Source organism: Microtus oregoni, unplaced genomic scaffold (assembly GCF_018167655.1).
Source record: "Microtus oregoni isolate MIOR12 unplaced genomic scaffold, Mior012 000034F_ref0000314, whole genome shotgun sequence".
In the NCBI taxonomy this organism is placed as follows: Eukaryota; Metazoa; Chordata; class Mammalia; order Rodentia; family Cricetidae; genus Microtus; species Microtus oregoni.
The window spans coordinates 20,168,689-20,188,944 of NW_024543093.1; the positions used below are offsets into that span (position 1 = coordinate 20,168,689).

The following is a 20,256-nucleotide window of genomic DNA, read 5'->3' on the forward strand; positions in this document are numbered from 1 at the left end:
AATGCAATTTAATCAGTTTTCTCAAGTATTCTTGGAATTTTGAAAATAAGCAGGTTTTCTTTTGGGGTTCACGCTCTTTGTGTTGTCACTCATTCTTAAGCTTTTAAGAATAATGACATTATAGTAAGTGCAAAATAAGGAGTTATTTTGCATATAGATTGTGAAACAACTCTTCTTGGAAATACTAAAGCTTCTTTGTAGTCAGACCTTTTCATCGGGACTGTTGGCTCCCCAGGAATGACACAGAAACTATTATTAATTATAAAAGGTTGGCCAATAGCTTAGGCTTGTTTCTAATTAGCTCTTATAACTTGTATTAATCTATATCTTTTAATCCATATTCTTTTATGTGGTTCAGTTACTTTTACTCTGTATTACCCTTTCTTGCTCCGAATCTCCTGGCATCTCCCCTTCTTCCCAGCATCCTCTCTCCCTGGAAATCCTGCCTAGGCCATTCAGCTTTTTATTAAACCATTCAGAGTGACACATTTTCACAGTATACAAAAGATTATTTCATAACATTTCTCAGATACTATTTTGATCACACTTTTTTTATTGAAGGTATATTATGTCCTTAAATGTTAACAGTAGTTATATATGAAAGTTTGGATTCTAAGTCATACTAATATTTAATTTAAAGCTGATGTAAGGGTTATACGTTCTTTTTTATATTATTAGGAGGAAGAAAAATAAGTATTAACATTATATTTGAAGGTTGCCATTGACATTCATTACCCCCAAAGTGACTGACTGTGAGTGTGCATTTGCATGCTGTAGAAAGAGATTGAGAAAAAGATATAGGTTGTCAGATATGGGGAAGATTGTGATAGAGGAAACAAACAAATGGTATACCAACTATTTGCTTGTTAAGATCTTTGGTGAAGGGGAGGATAAATTGAAATAAGCATGCCAGCATAAGGAACCAACCTTTTGATGTTTATTCTGGAAAAAAAATAACAAAATTCCAACCTGCTATATGTATATTCTTTTTCAAGTGCATTGTAATTTGTAGAATGTCATGTATTTGAAACATGTTAATCCCAACACTTGTTGTATTCCCTAAATGTTGTCACTATAATGCCAAGTAAGTTATTTTACTTATTGTCTTCAGAATTACACCCAGAAAATTTGATACTGTCCAAGCATCTGAGCAGTTCAGAGGTGGAATAATCACCAGTGACATCGGAGACTTGACTTTAAGCAAGCGGGGAATTCGAACATCATTTACGTTTAGGAAAGTGAGACGTGTGCCCTGTAATTGTAGTAAGTCTCTAATTTCATCTATTCTGCATCAGAATAAATGGGGTATGGAAACCCTTTAAAGGCGTCGATACTTAGGAGAGCTTTTTCTTAACTTCTCCAGGAATATCTGCTATACTCCGCATGTGTTAGGCTTCCGTAGCACTTCTCTGAGCTGCCTCCATCAGAGTTTATATTCTTTGAAGGCAGAGGCTATATTTCATCATTAATTTACCCGATATTTGGTCCTTTAGCATCCTTGAGTGCCAAGAAAATGCTTTACTTTTTGAAGTAGTAGCTAAGAGTGTTGGGATTGTAAGGCAATAAAAAATTACTTATGGAGAAATGATTTTTGTTGGCAAGTCTTCTCAGGCCTTAATTTTTCTTTTTTAATCTCAACAGAGAACTTGGAGATGACAGATTGCTTGTGTGAGTGACTCTGGGGTAGTAAGTGGAGGTTTATAATTTAGTCAGTTTGAAAACCTGTAAAGATCTGAGAAGAACTGCACCACAGGATGCTGTTCTTATTTGTTTATATAAGTATGTTGTTCTCTATATTTATTTCTTGAAATCAGCAGAAAATTCATTTACTTTATAAATGCTAATTTGTAATGACAGTAATCAGAGAATGCTTTTTACATCACAGGTGTTTCAATTCAGGATCGCTTGTAACAATAGCCATTTTATTTAGCTGCAATCTTAAAAAATAAATAAATGAAAACTCTTTTATCTCAGGGCTGGAGAGATGGTTCAGCTGTAGATCTTCCAGAGGACCCGAGTTTTCTTCTTCCCAGTGCCTGTGTTGTCAGACTGTCACTCCAGCTCCAAAGGATCTGATACCTCTGGCCTCCACAGGCACTCCCCTTCCACATGGCGTATGCACACAGACACACATACACATGAAATGAAAATAAATCTTAAAGAATGATAATCCTGTTTTAAAAAACTTGAAATTACTCTATTTGTGAGGCTGAAAATGAGTTTTTGCTAATTTTGCTAACACTGTAAGTGAGTTTATAAAATGTGATACTTTAAAATATGTTTGGTATTTGATAAGTCTTTCACTACTGGCAGCCTTATAAGGTATAGAAACTAAAGCATAGCTCCTATTCTCCAGCTACTTAAAAATTTGGTTAGAGAAGCTAGGTTTCTTATGCAAATGTGTCATCATTGTGGATCGTTATTATTTATAAGTGAAACACTAAAAGCATTTCTCTGGGTCTTTCTATTCTGTTTGCAGATTTTTTCTCCTTTTCTTTCCTCCTCTTTATTCTTTGACAGTTTTGTGCATGTGTCGTAAATTTCAGTCTTTTTCACTCACCATTACTCTTCTCCTACTGACTCTCTTCCTACCAACAAATCCCTAACTCCTTACTTGTTTTGTTTTGAGTTTTGTTTCCTGACCCATTGATTTTAACTAGAATTGCTTACTTGAATGTGGTGTAGAATTATTTTCTGGACAATGGACAACTTATCCGTGACTACGTAACTGAAGAAAATGATACCTCTTCCCCTGGCAGCCGTTAACTACCCCTCAATCCTGTTCCATATATTGATTTTATTTGATACCCTAGTCTTTTGCATAAAAATTTAACATTGCTTTACTTATTATTTCATAAATATATTTTAATTCATTATTTATCTAATTTTTTATTATTGATTGAGTGAGTGAGTGATTGATTGAGATAGGTCTCACTCTATAAGCCTAGACAGCGTGGACCTCACTTTGTAGTACAGTGTGCCCTCAAATTAATGGTGGTCCTGCTGCTCAGATTCTATGGTGGTGGGTTTATAGGCATGTTCCACCACAGCTGGATACAGAGTGTTTTTCTTCTCATTTAGGTTACTCCTCAGTCTGTGACAGACAGAGGAAGGCCACACTTCCTTCCCTTCCAGAGAGCAGTAAAGAAGCATGCCAGCTGGAACAAGAGCATGTTCATCGTGTCTATGATTTGATTGCAAGACACTTCAGCAGCACAAGACACAGCCCATGGCCACGCATCGCAGAGTTCCTGAAAGCTTTGCCAAGTGGTTCTGTAGTGGCAGATGTTGGATGTGGAAACGGAAAGTACCTTGGAATTAACAAGGAGTTATATATGGCAAGTAATTGCTTCTGCTTTCTTTAAATTGAAAAAATGGGATGGAGGTTTATGTGTGAGTATTGTATTTAACATCATTTTCATTCCCACCTCTCCCGGTTTCAATTCCTCCTATGTTTCCCTTCCTATTACGTTTATAACCTCTCATTTCACTGTTATTGTCACATAAATATATGTATGTATAAATAGAGCCTGTTGAGTCAATTTATTGTTGCATGTGTGTGTGTGACAGTTTGGGATTACTTAGCCTGTAGGGGACACTCCTCCCTGAATAAGACTGATTCTCTCTTTCTTAGTAGTCATTAATTGCCCTGCTTTTTATGCAGGGGTAGAGAGAGCCTTATGAAATTTCTCTCATCCACATTATCATGTAAGGTATGCTGTCATTGTTCAGGTCTAGCCATATTTAGGCAGCTATATTGTTGAGACTCTATGGGTGTATCTTCCCTGTCCTATATAAGAGATGCTGTCTTACAGCAGATGTTCTATTCCTGTGGCTCCTCAAATCTTTCTGCTCCTCTTACATGATTTCCTTGTTTTATGCATCAGCTTTATCACTCCCTTATTAGGATGCCCCAATATTGAAAACCTCGCTAAAAAATCCTTTCTAATCTATAGTTGATAAACATAAGATAGTTTACTGATAGTCATATTACAAAGTAAAATCTAAAGATGTGAAAAATTACAAAGAATATAATGGTCATAAATATCTAGGTGGATAAAAAAGAATTGGAGGAGTCTTGGGATGATACTTCAGTAGATAAAATGCTTGCCACATAAGCTTGAGAACCTGAGTTCTGTTCCCAAGTACCCACATAAAAAAACTGGATGTGGTGGTATGTGATGCTATCCCAGTGCTGGGGAGGCAGTGACAGGAGGATCCCTCAGGCTCAGTAGCAGACCAGCGTAGCTGAATCAGTGAGTCTCGGGTATCCCTGAGAGACTTTTGTCTCAAAAATACAAGTTGGGCAGCACTTGAGGTATGACAACTGAGGTTGACTTATTGCCTTCATACTTAAGTGAACATATGCACACTTAGCCACATATGAACACACACACACACCTAAAAGAAAAGATTGGACATGTTTCTTAATTTTTAGTCTGCAGCAACCTCAATAAGAGTATATACTTTGACAAGGAACCACTACAAGGAAAGCGCAAAGATAGAAACACAGTAAGTAAGTGAACTTCTTGCACCTCTTCAAAAATGCTCCCTTGCAGCAGTTGGAGACTATTACAGAAAGCGACAACTAGTCAAAATGCCAAGAACCACTGGTGATGAGCAGTTGAATGCCAGTTGATACATCTTTAGCACAGCTCCTACACCTGAATAACAGAGACTTGTTCCTGTGCCTTCTGGGTTTAAACCAGTGCTCATTTGTTCAGAGTATTGCCTCATAGTGTTGAAATAGGAGCGGCGGGGTGTGTCCCGCCACCCGGCTAGCTTTACCTGAAATAATTACATGGAAACTGTATTCTTTTAAACACTGCTTGGCCCATTATATCTAGCCTTTTCTCGGCTAACTCTCGCACCTGGACTAGCCCATTTGTAATAATGTGTGTAGCCCACGAGCTGGCTTACCAGGAATGATCTTAACCTGCGTCTGCCTGGAGTGGGAGAATCATGGCGACTCCTGATTCAGCTTCTTTCTCCCAGCATTCTGTTCTGTTTTCTCCGCCTACCTAAGGGTTGGCCTATCAAATGGGTCTAGGCAGTTTCTTTATTAATAAGAAATCACTCCCACATCATCATAGATTTAAAAACTTTCAAGTTTACTATGTGTCTGCTTTCATTTGTTACCATTTTTTTCTTTGAGTCACTTTTTCTTCTCATGTAAATAAAGTTTTGTGTGGTAGACATTGATGTAAAATTCATATTATCACTGTTCTGTGTGACTAGAGCTTTTATTTCTCAAGATTGGGGGTGAAGGAGGGAAGGTAGAGAGTCAGAATGAACAAGTCAGTCTATATGGAAGTTATTGAAACATTTCATATTCTTTGGAATATTGGCTTCCTTCCCCACCCTTCATACTTTGTACTGACACAAAGAGAAAACTATTCCTGGAGTTGTGGGAAAGTAGGGCTGGCACTAAGAGGAAGATGAAAAGCAGCTTTCCATCGAGGCACCATGGATACCCATGGATTGTTGTCATGTGTAGCTCTATTTTATTTTGTGAATAACACACTACATTTGCTCACATTGAGGAAGTAGGTTTTTGATGTGTCACGAAGAATACAGTTCAAAATAAGATATTCACACCAGACATGATAATACATGCCTATTATCTTAGTTCTTCTGGTGCACTTGAGCAAAACAGACAAGCAGAGAAAAATAAAACAAAACAGGGAAAGCAAAGTGTGATATAGCTTTGGCTGCCCTAGAACTTGCTATGTAGAACAGGCTGGCTTCAAGTTCATAGTGATCTCTCTGCCTCTGAGCCCTAAGTCCTAGGATTAAAGGCATGTCCTACCATGCTTGCAGGGTGTTAACTTCTTAAAAACTTATTCACGGGCGGTGGTGGCACACGCCTTTGAGCTAGTTCCAGGATAGGAACCAAAAGCTACGGAGAAACCCTGTCTCGAAAAGATAAAATAAAAAATAAATTCTTTAGCCGGGTGATGGTGGCACACGCCTTTAATCCCAGCACTCGGGAGGCAGAGGCAGGCGGATCTCTGTGAGTTCGAGACCAGCCTGAGAGGAACCCTGTCTCGAAAAACCAAAAAAAAAAAAAACTTATTCAAAAAGGTTTCAGAATAGACTCTGCTTTCTGACAAAAAAGAAAAGACACAAATTTATTTTGTGATTAGAGTGTGATTCACCAAATATTCCAATAAAATACAGAATATTAATTAGAAATTACTATGAAAATTGTTAGTCTAAAGAGCTGGAAAATCTTGAAAAAATAAAATTTCTAAATGCATACCAAATTAAAGCCAGAAGATATTGCAGACCCACTATAGTCAATGAGCTCAGAGTTATAATCAAAAGCATTCTGTGAAAGAAACACCCAGGACCAGAGACATTCATTGTTGAATTCTATCAAACTTTCAATGAAGACCTCATACAAATTCTTCATAATTTGTTCCACAAAATAGAGAGTGAAGGAACACTACCAAATGTGTTCAGTAAGTCAGTATTACACTGATCCAAAACCATATGAAGACACAAAAAAAATTACAGTCCAATTTTTTTGATAAACACAGCTGGATATCATAATATCCAACCTCAAATTATACTATACTGAAGTTGGAACTCAAATGTAATCTTTAGTATCTCCTTTTCTTGCTTTTAAACTGTATTTCTCTGTACTTTGTGTATTGCCATTTTAATTTCTTTACGATTGAATTTTTTATAAATAGTATTTAAAAGTTGTAATTTATGTATCTGAATGTGGATTTAGGTATGTGAGTGCAATGCTTATGTAGGCTAAAAGAGGTCATTGGATCCCCTGGAGCTAGCTAGAGTTAGAGGTGGTTGTGAGCCATCCGATGAGGGTGCTGGGAACTGAACTCAAATCCTCTTTAAGAGCAGTGTGTGCTGTTAACCACCAAATTGTCTCTCTAGCTGTAATGTTTTCTTCATAGTTTTAAAATTTTTTTGTGTATAAGTATATACATATATATATATATATATATATTCTTGTTTGAGTTTTGTCTATGTGTATGTACATGCACTATGTGCAAAACTGTTGTTATTAAATACCAGTAATGGGAATTAGATCCCCAGGAATTGGAGTTTTGTAACAGATAACTAGCCACCATGTATGGGTACCAGGGAATAAACCCACGTCCTCTGCAAGAGTAGCAAGGGCTCTTAATTGCTGAGCCATCTCTGTAGCCCAAATGGTGTGTATTTTTAAGAAAAACAAAGCCCTATTCAGAATATTGTTGAAAGATATCTACCTGCATTCATAGTAGCCTAATAAACCAGTTTATAATGTGTATATTTTCTAATTATTTTTACCATAAATATTTTATACTATAGTTTATGGAATTTGATAATACATATCACTTATCCTCACTGTTACACTATTTGTCTCTAAGTTTCTGGAGTTTAGAATATTTATAATAGATGGCATTTCGGTATATATGGTTATTTTAGTTTAGTGCTGTTTTCAATAACTGATAGACTGGAATCTTAGCTCAGTGGCACAGTTGAGTTTTGGGTTCTAGGTTCCACCTCCAACAGCATGTGCATGCAGGCACACATCCAAATAACCTATTGTGTACTTAGTTTTGTTAAGATGGTAGATTTCTTGTTGAGTATGTATACTATAATAAGAAACACACAAAAAGTTTTTACTATATGCAGACATGTATGTTGAAAGATATTGTTACAGAAGAGAAAATGTAGATTTAGGAGATAAGATCAGGTTTTTAAATCTGTGGTCTATTCTGGCCTCACTATTCTATACTATATTCTATACTTTCTTTGCCAGAAAATTCCATCATCTCTACTATAGAAATATAACTAACTCAAAATATGTTACAAAGAATGTGCCTAGGTGAATTCCACATAAATAGTTCAGTGGGTCTTAGTCTGGTTAGCTTTTTCTATAATTTATGTTATTTCTAAAAATACCTTTGAAAAGAGTGGTTATTAAGCTAAAAATTGTGGACATTGTTATGATCATAGTTAAAGATAATGTTACTAATTGCTTTTTAAATGACTTGCCAGTTTGCACTGTCAGGAACATTATATAAGGAGAGTTTTTATCACACTGCCATCACTGTTGTAGTGGCATTTCATTTGTAGTTTATTAACTGAAACTTGCCTGAGGATCAGAAAAGTAAAACAGCCACATTGGCCAGCCTTGCAGATCAGGCAGCAATGGCACACACCTTTAATCCCAGTAGCCATAATGACATACACCTTTAATGCCCGTAGCCACATTAGTTTGCCATAGAAACCAGGTGGTAGTGATGCACGCCCTTAATCCCAGAACTAGAGAGGATAACAAAATGGGAGGAGACATCTTAGTCTCAGTCTAATTCTGAGATCCCTGGAGGCAGGATCACCATTTCAGACTGAGGTAGAGATAAGAGCTAGTGGCTGGCTCTTTTGCTTTTCTGACCTTTAGGTTGAACCCCAATTTCTATCTCTGAGTTTTTATTAATCGTGCTTCAGCTGTGAGACATTTTGATTTTAGAAGAGGTTGGAAGTCTACTCTTTGCTGTCCACTTTCCACTCTGACACGCTGAAGGGTATGCATGCTTTTGTTTCTTTGTTTTTTTCCTTTCTCACCTGGTAAAGTAAGCATCAATTCCTTACTAGCTCTAAAAGTTATGGTTTTAATAGTAGAAAATGGAACTTAATTTTAATGATTTCTTTTGTTTTACTTATACATCCATAGTCACATATTTAGGGTTTTGATTTGTCTTATTTTTCTTTGAAAATTTTAAAAATAAAGAAGTTTCAGTTGGGGATATGGCAGTCAGTAAAGTGCTTATCACACAAACAAGTGGACTTGAGTGGAAATTCTCAGAATAAACATAAAATCCAGATATGGTATCAGGTGTCTATAGTTCACACTCTCCTCCAGTGAGATGGGAGATAGAGACAGGAATATTCTTGGAAGGTTGTGGGTAAGCTAGCCTGCTATACCGGGCTGTAAACCAGAAACACTGAATTAAGCAAGGTGGAATGCAAAGACTAACACATGCATGCCTACATGCCTGCACATGAACATGAACACATGTGTGATGTGGGATTTCCTTCTGTATGCTCTGATTACCATTAATGAATAAAGAAACTGCTTTGTGCCTGTAGCAGGACAGAACTTGGCTAGAAGGGGAAAACTAAACAGAATGCTGGGAGGAAGAAGGAAAGAGTGAGAGAAGCTATGGAGCCACCGGAGGTAGATGCTGGGAACTTTAGCTGGTAAACCACAGCCACGTGACAATACGCAGATTAATAGAAATGGGTTAAATTCATGTGTAAGAGTTTGCCAATAAGAAGCTAGAGCTAATGGGCCAAACAGTGATGTAAATAATACAGTTTCTGTGTGATTTTTTTCGAGTCTAAGCTAGCTGGGCGGCTGGGAACCAACAAATGGCCCTTCTGCCACACATGTGTACATACAATACACACACAAATAAGAAAGAGTTAGAAAATATTTTTAAGCCTAATGTAAATTTTTATGTTCTTGATCTCCATCCAAGACAATGAAATATGTAGCTTTGCAAGAGTTCTTGAGTTCCTGCTTTTGCTTATAGGCTGTCTTTCTACTCTTTTGTGGACATTGTGTAGCATTATTAAGAAGAATTTCAAGTACTTGACACTATTCTTGGTATTTATAAAATGAGGAGGGGAAAAAAGACGTGATTTAACTATGGGCTGTGGAAGGCTCCAGCAAAACAAATGAAAGATGAAAGTCTTGAGCCAGGCATGGGTGACTTCTCTAGCATTGGGATTTATATGGCATATTGCCTGTGCTTTCTTGTTATTGAAAAGGTATGCTGTGTCCAAACTGTCAAAAGCATCTAGCAAGAGGAGAAAGACATTTCCTTTTATTTGGATTGTTTTCTTTATTGTTCTTAGCAACTTTCTTCTGAATAATAATTGAGCCCTATTTTTAAAGCTTTGTTTTATAGTCAGATTGGATGTCTTTCTGTTGACTTTTAGTCAGATTCAGTTGTTGGTAACAACTGGGCCTACTTCAGTCCTCGGATTATTTTTTTTCTTAATTTTTATTTTTATGTATATAGGTGTTTTGCCATGGTTGTGGGGTCCCCTGGAACTGTAATTACAGACAGTCGTGAGCTTCCATGTGGGTGCTGGGAATTGAACCCAGGACCTCTAGAAGAGTAGTTCAATGCTCTTAACCACTGAGCCATCTCTCCAGCCCCCTCGGATTATTTTTGAACTGTATTTAAGTGTAAGGAAATGTGACCAATATAAAATTCTGTATATTATTTGAATGGTGTTTCTATTTTGAGTTTGTGTTTATTAGCTGAATTATACAGATATATATGGAAATACATAAATGTGATCATTCAGACATGGATCTTTTCTTTTCTCTCTTTTTTTTTTTTTTTTGGACTTTCGAGACAGAGTTTCTCTGTGGCTTTGGAGCCTGTCCTTGAACTAGCTCTGTAGACCAGGCTGGTCTCGAACTCACCTGCCTCTGCCTCCCTTAAATCAAAGGAAAAGTTAGGAACAGTGCTGATGCTGTTATTAATAGTCGCTTGGGACATTCCCATGTTGAATTACACATGGGAGATATAGCAAATATAGTATTGCTATAGTGTGTGTGTGTGTGTGTGTGTGTGTGTGTGTGTGTATAAAAACTAAACAGGAAAGTTTAAACAGAAATCATAAAGCTGTATTGAAGATGGGAAGCTCTCAGACGCTTTTACAGAATCAGGTGGTCATGGGACTCATTGGACTTTACCTGTTTGGGAAAGTGGAATGTTTGGTCTGCTTGCTGCCGTCAGTGGCTCCATTCATTTAGGTTGGTTATCTTATAAAGAAAGGTTTAAACAAGCACAGTTTTACAAATTGTGAATTAGGCACTACGTTCTTTATAGGGCTAGGGGTTTAACAGAAAAAAGATTCAATAGCTTTATAAATTGAAGTATTCTTTAGCAACAATAAAAAAAAACCAAACAAACAAAAACAAACAGGATTTCACTGTGTAATACTGGCTGGGCTTGAACTTGTAGAGATTTGCCTGCCTCTGCTTCTAGTATGCAGGGTATGTACCACCATATCTGACCTAAATTCTCTATTTTATTTGGTAATGACTGATTTTCCTGACTATAGTCATAACTTTGTACTGACTCTTATGGCTTGTAATATGATTGTATGCTTATGTAGATAAAGCTTGTGTGATTAGTCTAAGATATAAAATAAACCTCTTGTGATATGCAAACTAAATGTTACACATTTCTTTCCTATCATAGATTGGGTGTGATCATAGCCAGAACCTTTTGGACATTTGTAGAGAGAGGGAGTTTCAGGCTTTAGTCTGTGATGCACTGTCTATTCCATTCCGAAGTGGGTCTTTTGATGCTTGCATCTCCATTGCTGTCATTCATCATTTTTCAACTGCGGTGAGTATTGCTTTTCCTTCTGTAAAACTTGTAATTAAGGTGACAGGCAAAGTTTGTATGTGTGTGAGTCAAAATAAGCTATTTCTTAATTTTTTTCTTTTCTTTTCCTATTTTTTTGTCAAGGTCTCAACATGAAGTAGCCTCCAAAAATAAATTAGAAAGGCTCATGTATTAAAGTCTTGGCCCCGCCGGGCGATGGTGGCGCACGCCTTTAATCCCAGCACTCGGGAGGCAGAGGCAGGCGGATCTTTGTGAGTTCGAGACCAGCCTGGTCTACAGAGCTAGTGCCAGGACAGGCTCCAAAGCCACAGTGAAACCCTGTCTTGAAAAACCAAAATAAATAAATAAATAAATAAATAAATAATAAAGGTCTGTGAGGCCTGTAAAAAATGTAACTGTAAAGTCTTGGCCCCAAGCTGGGGTGGCTCTATTGGAAGGTGATTGGGTCATGAGGGTGCTAACTACACCAGTGTATTAATACATTGAATCCTTTATGCTGTCTAGACTTTGAGGGAGTGGGGCCTGTTTTGAAGTAAGGAACTCACTAGTAGAGTGACTTTGAATGGCACATTTCTTCATGGTCCCCTTCCTCTTTCTGCTACCTGGCTGCCATCAGGTGAGCAGCTCTGCCAGGATGCTGTCTTCTCTGAAGAGCCCATCATAGCCTTAGGAACAAGAAGCCAAATGGCCATGGACTGAAACCTGAAAGTCTATGAAGTAAAATACATCTCCATTTTATATTGCTTTTCTCAGGCATTTTACCACATGACAAAAACTGATAACAGTTTTCTTTGATTACTTACCTCATCAACGTCGTGTAGTTTTTCCTCTTCCCTTTGCTTTCTGCTTATAAAGTCTTTAGTTATTTTTAATAACTAAATATGGTACCCAATATCTACCCATGACATCTGCCATGACCCTGGAGTTGTTAGGCTTAGCCCTTCTAGCAATGTAAGACATCAGAATCACACTTAGCTCCTCTGATTTCCACTGTGTTATTGTTCTATATAAATTTTGTTGCTTTAAGCGCGTGATATTTATCTGTACTTTTCAAGATTTACTCTTTCTAGTCTTCCTTCTTTAAAGCACTTTTAAAGGTTTCTGAAAGACTAACTTTTTTTTACTTGAAGAATTCTCTTTGCTATTTTTATTTGAGTATTTATTTAGGTATTAAGTGTTTAAATATTGGCAGCATATCTTTTTGTATCATTAAACTCTTTATTTTAAAAGTACTATTTTGACTATATTTTGAATTCTGAATTGAAAATATATGTTATATTTTGCTACCCTCTTTTAAATTTCTGCTTCATTTTTGGTAATTTATGCTGACTTGAATTCTAGCTTAATAATTATCTGTGAATCAGATATATGTAATTTACTGTTAAAATTCATGTGTTTTGTATTATTCTGAAATTGATTTTGTGTCTTCATTGAATTTTTTTCTAGTTTTATGAACATATTAGCTTAGTTATTTTAAAGTCTTTGAGGTTTTATTACTCATTTTGAGATGGAAAATAAATCTTTTCTTGTTTTATTTTTGACTGGACACATGTTAATAGTTGTTTTAACATATTTATAATCTAGATCATTGCGTCATTAAATGATGATATTTAAAATTTTTAAATTTATTTACTTTAGTGTGTGTGTGTGTGTGTTGATGTCAGTCTGCACTTGCCAAAGGGTACATGTGTAGATCAGAGAACAACTTTAAGAGTGAATTCTGTCCTTCCAGTGTTGTGTGGAGCAGTAGGCTGCGTTCCCGCCCAGCTCCCAGCCACCAGCTAGCTTTTGCCCCAAAATAATTACACAGAAACTGTATACTTTTAAACACTGCTCAGCCCATTAGTTCTAGCCTCTTATTGGCTAACTCTCATATCTTCTATTAATGAGTGTAGCACCACGAGGTGATGGCTTACCGGGAAGGATCTTAACCTGCGTTTATCTTGGAGAAGAGAGCTATAACGTGTGTCTCACTGCCTTCTTCCTCCCAGCATTCTGTTCTATCTTCCCCGCCTACCTATGTTCTGACCTATCAGGCTAAGCAGTTTTCTTTATTAATTAACCAGTGAAAGCAACAGATAGATGGAAGACCCACCTACATCATTCCAGAGTTGAATTCAGGTCATTGGGTAGTAGCAAGAACTTTTACCTACTATGCCATCTCCCTAGCTTAATTCTTAATTAATTCATAATGCTTAATTCTTAATTATGTTGGATATAGAATAACTTTTTCTATGGCATAACAGCCAGTATATTACAGAAAATATAGATCAATAACTACAAAACATTAGGATGAAAACAATTGTGTAAACCCAGTCTTATTTCCAAGTAGTACATCACTTGGTTTTTATTTGAATTAATAGAAACTATAGCAAGTAGCAAATCAACTGGAAGAAATGTGAAAAACTTTAAAAAACAATTGATAAGATCAGTAATAATATACATGTTAAATGTGTTATCTTGCTTTTTAATCTATATAAAAACTAAAATATTGTAGAAGACTGCTTGTTTGTTCCCAGATGCCCAGACCATGAAATAATCACACAGAAACTCTATTATTAAATCACTGCTTGGCCAATCACTTAAGCATATTGCTAGCTAGCACTTATATCTTGGGCAAACCCATTTCTATTAATCTATGTATCACCATGTGGCTGTGGATTACCAGAAAGGTCCTAGCATGTCTGTCCCTGGATGAGGCTACATGGCTTCTCTCTGACTCCACCTTTTTTCTTCCAGCATTCAGTTTAGTTTTCCTCACCTAGCTCTACTCTGCCCTATCACAGTCCAAGGCTGCTTCTTTATTCATTAACCATTTAAAGCAGCACATATACAGAAGGGCCTCCTACACCACTGAAATACCTGAGTAATGGAATGATTATGGAGCTTACTCACTGAACTTGAATTTTCTCAAATTTTGTAGCAGATGTCTTCTTGAAACACTGCATGGTCTTAGAAAGTTGTGATATATAATTTTATACCTTTTATAAAAGGATAGATATTTGTGAACAGAGTATCTCTGGAGGAGAGACAGAGGTCATACCATGTGGTTAATAGGTGGCAAAAAGTGTCTAAACCTAATAGAAATAATAATAGATATCTCCTTCTGTGTCTATAAAAACTGAGAGTAAAGTTTCTGAGCAGTTGAAAATAGACTTTCACAGGCAGTCTTTCTGAAGTGAAAACTATTTTTGCTACTTCTTTGTCTTTCTGTAAGTGATAGTTACAAAGAATACAAATAACTGTGAAAAACATCCTCCAGAATTTAAAAAGTGAAAGTTCTGTTTATTTTCCTACTGAAAAAGTAGAAGAATTTCATTAAATCAATCTGTCTGTCTCTTCCTCCCTCCCCTCCTCCTCCTCCTTTTTCTTCTTTTTTCTTCTGTCTTTCCCACTCCCTCTTTCTCTCCCCTGCTTCTACACCAGCAGTAGTTATACACCCTTTCTTTTTATGTATACTAAAATATTCTTGGGGCTAGAGCAGTGACTCGGTACTTCAGAGCACTTCTGTGCAAGCATGAAGGCCAGAGTTCAGATCCTAGCACCCATATAAAAACTGGGTATGGTCCTCACATGCCCACCTGTAACTCCAGTGCTGAGACTGACAGAGATAGGAAGATTTCTGGCGTTACTGGCTGGTAGTCCAGCAGGCAGTCTAGCTAGTTCTAGGTTCAAGGAACCCTTTGTCTAAAGGGAGTAGTAAAGTGTGAAGTGGTAGAGGTGGACATCTTGGTGCCTTCTTCTGGCTTGAGGTTTATTTTTCTAGTCTGTCTTTGCCTCTGGTTTTTGGGCTTTGGTCATGATTGCTTTAAATATGCATCAAGATTATTATTATAGTTATTGTTATTTGATGCAAAAACCCACAAAGTGTGGTTAATAATTTATTAAGGGGTACAATGGAAAAAGACTCATGAATACAGAATGACTTAGACACAGCTGCTGATTCAGCTGCCATTGTCCTACTGTTCTGCCCAAGGGTGGTGAGGACCAACTGCAAGGCTTGCTCCTGCTCCAACCACCCAAGAGAGAGAGTGCACATCCCCTCCTCAGTTTTATTTGGTCACATATCCAGAGAAAACCATGCCCGTAGGCCTAGTCATGCAAACGTCAATTATTATTATTATATATTTATAATTAATTATATTAATAATATATAAATTATTATAACTTCTTGACAGTTTATATTAAATGGTATAGATTCGTTTGTCTGTTTCCAGAGAGCAGTAAATTAAGACCAACAAGTACATATAAACTGATTAGTTTAATTCTTTAGGGATTGACTTTCTGCTCTATCGTGGCCAGTTTATAGTTACTTCTTTCTGTTCTTCCTTTAGTTTCAAGTTAAACTTGGTTTATATTTGTGCCATTGTACCTCGAAGACCCTAAGATCATCTTCTGTCTCCAACATTGTATAATTGCTAAAACTTTTGCTTTACTTTCTAACTTCCCAGCTGCTCTTTTGCTGATTTCCTTGGAATTCCACCTAGTGCTTATGCAGCATGGGGACTCAAAGATACCTTTAGAGGACTTTGCATGTAGACTTTGGAGGCATTTCCCTGCAGTTCCTCCTTTATTTGTGATTCTGTTCCCTGCATTCCAGGACTTCACTGTACTCAGAACCTGGTGTTCTCAGGCCAGGGAGTCATTAGTTTCCATCTTGTAATCTATTTCCCACACTGTGAATTAAATTCATTCAGGTCTAGTCTGCAGACTTGCTTACCAGTGCCTTAGCCAGATGTTTTATGTACAGTTTGAGACACCTACACATAGTCTTACATTTAATTATAATTTTCTACATCCTTTTTCTCTCTCCTCTGGATTGATAAATAATAATCATTTCATTTTAAATTTTCTTTTAGGAGCGTAGAGTGGCAGCTCTCCAAGAACTTGTCCGTCTCCTGAGACCTGGTGGGCAGGCCCTCATATATGTCTGGGCAATGGAACAAGAATATAAAAATCACAGATCCAAGTACCTTAGAGGAAGCAAAACTTGCCTGCAAGATAAAGAGGAGATAAACAATGTTATAGCCGCTGAAGGATTGCTAGTAAATCAAATGTCTTGTGAAAATAGTGAAGACCTAGAATCTTCTGTTCCCTCCACTGATAATATCAAGGAGGAAGGATGTAAGCCAAGGAAAGTTCCTAATTCTGAGCTTCCTGTTCATACAAACCGGACTTCTTTTCATTCCCAAGATGTGCTGGTTCCATGGCACCTCAAGAGAAATCCTGGTAAAGACAAAGCCGTTGAGCCCTTTGGCTTAGCAGGATGCCCTGACCCATGTCCTGTGTTTCATCGTTATTACCATGTTTTCTGTAATGGAGAATTGGAGGCTTCCTGCCAGGCTCTGGGTGATGTTAGCATTCAGCAGAGCTACTATGATGAGGGGAATTGGTGTGTTGTTCTTCAAAAGGTCTGATCTGAACATATCAGGTGTAAAGAAAAAAAATGCCTATCTGTTTCTTCGAAGGAGGATAAATTATCCCTTTACATAATGAGGAAGCTTTGGGAGACATTACCAAAGGAAAACTGAGAGCAGAGATTATAGAGGTAACATTCTATCTGCAATTTTTGGCTGACTTCATAAACATAGGTTCCTCTTACATGCCTTCTAAGTATGATGTTGAAAAGTGATTGGCATTAACTTGTGAAAGGTCTGTGATCTTTGTGTAAGTGTACAGCATTTTGAAGCTAAGCTTCTCTTATAAACTGTTTATAAAGATCCTAAACTATGTAAGAACAAAATGAAGCAATTATGTAACCTTTTAAATGACTTGGAAGACTTCTGGACAACAGGACACTATCTGAAGTGTTATCTACAACTAATTGTTCCCAAGAAAATCATAGCAACTTTCTCCCCCAGTCTTTCCAGCACACTGTATGCCCAGTAAAACTTTAGCCATGTATTTCTCAGGATTAATAGAAACTTCATTCAACAGATATTCATTAAACTCCTACCATTTACTATTAAGTACTAGGAATGAAGCTGTAAGCAAGTAAAGGAGGTTGGGTTGTAGCTCAGTGAAAGAACAGGTGTTTCTAATTGAAGCCCTGGATTTAATACCCATCACCACAAACAAACATAGCAGCAGAAAACAAGAGCAAAGTCCTTCTTCTTAGGAAGCTTACTTTCTGGAAGGTGAGGCTGACAAAAGCAAACAAATAAGTTAATATTATGTTCCTGGTAATCATAAACGACAGATAAAAAAGTAAATTGGAGGCTGAAAGGGTTATTAACCTATGAGAAAAGGATTACTTTCTAATGGCTGAAATAACTCCCAGTCCTGACTGATGAATTGCCAGGAACTACTACTATTCCTCATCTGTTGGTTTAAGTTCTAAAGACAACTCAAATAGTTCTCTTTAACAGTTAAATTGCAAACGTTAAAATGTTATCAGCCACACCAAACTTTGCTCTTTCAGTCACAATTGACTGTTTGTTCTTATTCATCATTTGTTCCAATCTACGAAGAATGGAGGTATTTTTATCTAGTCCGTGAAACCAAAAGCGTGTTCTTGGAAAGTACTACTAAAATTGATCAATATCTAGCCAGACTGAATTGACTAAGAAGAAACTTTTATGATTTTTTAATTGACTCAATCAAAAAACATAATTAAAAGCAACATGTACGTGCTTTAAGACCATAAATTGATTTAATAAACATTATAATTAACAAATTAAAAATTACAGTAAAACACTCTCAAATGAGACTTCTATTTGAATATACAATTTTCTCTTTCTTTTCTATTTATGAGAGAGAATCTCAAGTGTCCAGTTTGGTCTCAATCTAAGTACCCAGTTCTCTGCTCTCACCTCTACAGACCTGGTATAACAACAGACCTGGTAACACAACAGCCTAAGAATAGTTTGATATTATTTATATTGAAAAAATTAAGATATTATTTATATATTAAAACAGTGGTTCTCAACCTGTGGGACAGGACCCCTGGTAGCCAAACCACACTTTCACAGGAGTTGCATAAAACCATTAGAAATATATATTTATATTAGTATTCATAACAGTATCAAGATTACAGTTATGAAGTAGTAATAAAAATAAATTTATAGTTTATTTTTATATATATTCCTACAACAAGAAGGGCAGTATTAAATAATCAAAGCAGTGGAAAAGATAAGAACCACTCTATTAAAGGAACATATGCCCCAGTAAGATGCTTAGTTGATAAAGAGCAAGTTCCAGGACAGCAAGGGCAACACAGAGAAACCCTGTCTCGAAGAAGAAAAAATAGAAAAGAAAAAGCGAAGTTAGCTTGTCCTAAATCAAAATTTGAATATGTTGTTTGTGAACCTAAGTTTCTAAGTAAACAAGTTAGCCATGTTTGATTGGCCATAAGAAGAAAAATTTTAAAGTATATATCGGCTCTTTAGGCTAATTTGAATATTTCTTTATTTTTGGATATTTTAGAATCCTAAAGGCAGGTATAGTGTCATACCTATAGTATTAGCTGCTCAGAAGCCTGAGCACCAGAGGTCAAAACTGGTTAGGGTTACATAGTGAGACCCGTCTAAAAGTAAAACAGAAAAATAAGAGACATTTCTTCTTTGTGTCATTTCCATCATTTCTTCTCTTTTGAAATGGCATCCTTGGGTCTCAGTCATGAGTAACGTTAAGAAATGAGTTCATTGTCCCTGGAGGACCTGATTTCGACTTACTGCATGTTTTCTCTCCATAGAATTAAGAAGTGTTTGTAGGTTTTTGTTACTTCCCATTTCCAACAGCTTCAGGCTGTCTACCCCCACTATTGGGATTGCCGTTTCCTTGAGACTAAAGAACTGCCACTGTGAACATCTTGGTGGCCTTCTCCTAAAGTAACAATTATCTAATAAACATTGTTATAAGCTAAGAGAAAATATAAACTCTAGCTTACAATTAGAATTTTTCAATTATCACTATAATTCTGAAAAATTATTTATCTTTAGTTAATAAAGGAAATGATCTCAAGTTTTATTAGAATATTAAGATACTGTGATGTATTGTGTCTCATATGTCAGTCTTTTATTGTATACCAGCTTTTGAATGAAAGTGTCTGGTGGATGAGAGGAGCAGTAATTTGATTAGAAATATTGGCTGTCTGCCTATCATTTTAAAATTTTATGATTTTGGATATAAGCAGTTCAAATTAGAACCCTGTGAATTAAAAGGCTAAGAAATAATAACGGGACTATGTCAATTTGATTCATGTTTTCCATACTTGAAGAATTTTAACTGAAAATTTGAAAATATAAATTGTTATAACCTTATACGGGGGCTGTGAACATGCATTGCTTTTTTAGCTTCTGACTTCCTACACACCATTGTGGCTATGTCTGACTTGAAATAAATTTGTCTTGTGTGCTGTGTCAGCATCATGACCTGAGCAACTAATGGTTTCTCTTTCATTCCAGTTTGTAGATCGCTCTTGTTCAAGTACACACTCCATCATGTGAACCAATCTAACAAATACCCATTTTACAATAAATATACATTCTGTTGGTTAAATTTTTCTAGAGAACCCCATCTAATACAATAATAAAACAGTGTAACAAGTACATACATGTCATATTTATACTGTGTTAAGTATTAGAGGTAAACTAAAGACCATTTAAAGTCATAGGAATATGTGTGCTAGATACATTTAAATTTTACTTTATGTAATGGATTTGAGTTTCTTTGGATTTTGACCCCTTCCAGAGGTTCCGGAACAAATCCCCCCTCCCCCCCCCCACGTGTAGATAATGAGAGTTGCTTCCAGTTGGAAATAAGGTCAGAGACAATATAGTGTATGCCAAAACATCGCTGGATATCATTCTGAGATTGTAAGCTCTTTGAAACAAGTGACATCCTGAGTTCTACTTTGAAAGGA

The 20,256-nt window shown here is 36.5% G+C and overlaps 1 protein-coding gene across 5 annotated transcripts in view; it reads left to right on the plus strand.

Annotated features, from left to right (window-relative positions):
* The window catches only part of Alkbh8 (alkB homolog 8, tRNA methyltransferase), a 57,499-nt gene extending 37,297 nt beyond the window's left edge, over nt 1–20,202 (plus strand). For 4 of the 5 annotated variants that reach the window (XM_041630434.1, XM_041630435.1, XM_041630433.1 and 1 more), the window contains 4 exons: nt 1,112–1,263; nt 3,082–3,338; nt 11,244–11,393; nt 16,253–20,201. In XM_041630434.1, coding sequence (XP_041486368.1) covers nt 1,112–1,263; nt 3,082–3,338; nt 11,244–11,393; nt 16,253–16,810 — 1,117 coding nt within the window. In that variant the 3' untranslated portion in view covers nt 16,811–20,201. Of the gene's footprint in view, nt 1–1,111; nt 1,264–3,081; nt 3,339–11,243; nt 11,394–16,252 lie in introns of all 5 variants that reach the window. The other variant, XM_041630436.1, reaches the window with a different exon arrangement.
* Nucleotides 20,203–20,256: the final 54 nt, after the last annotated feature.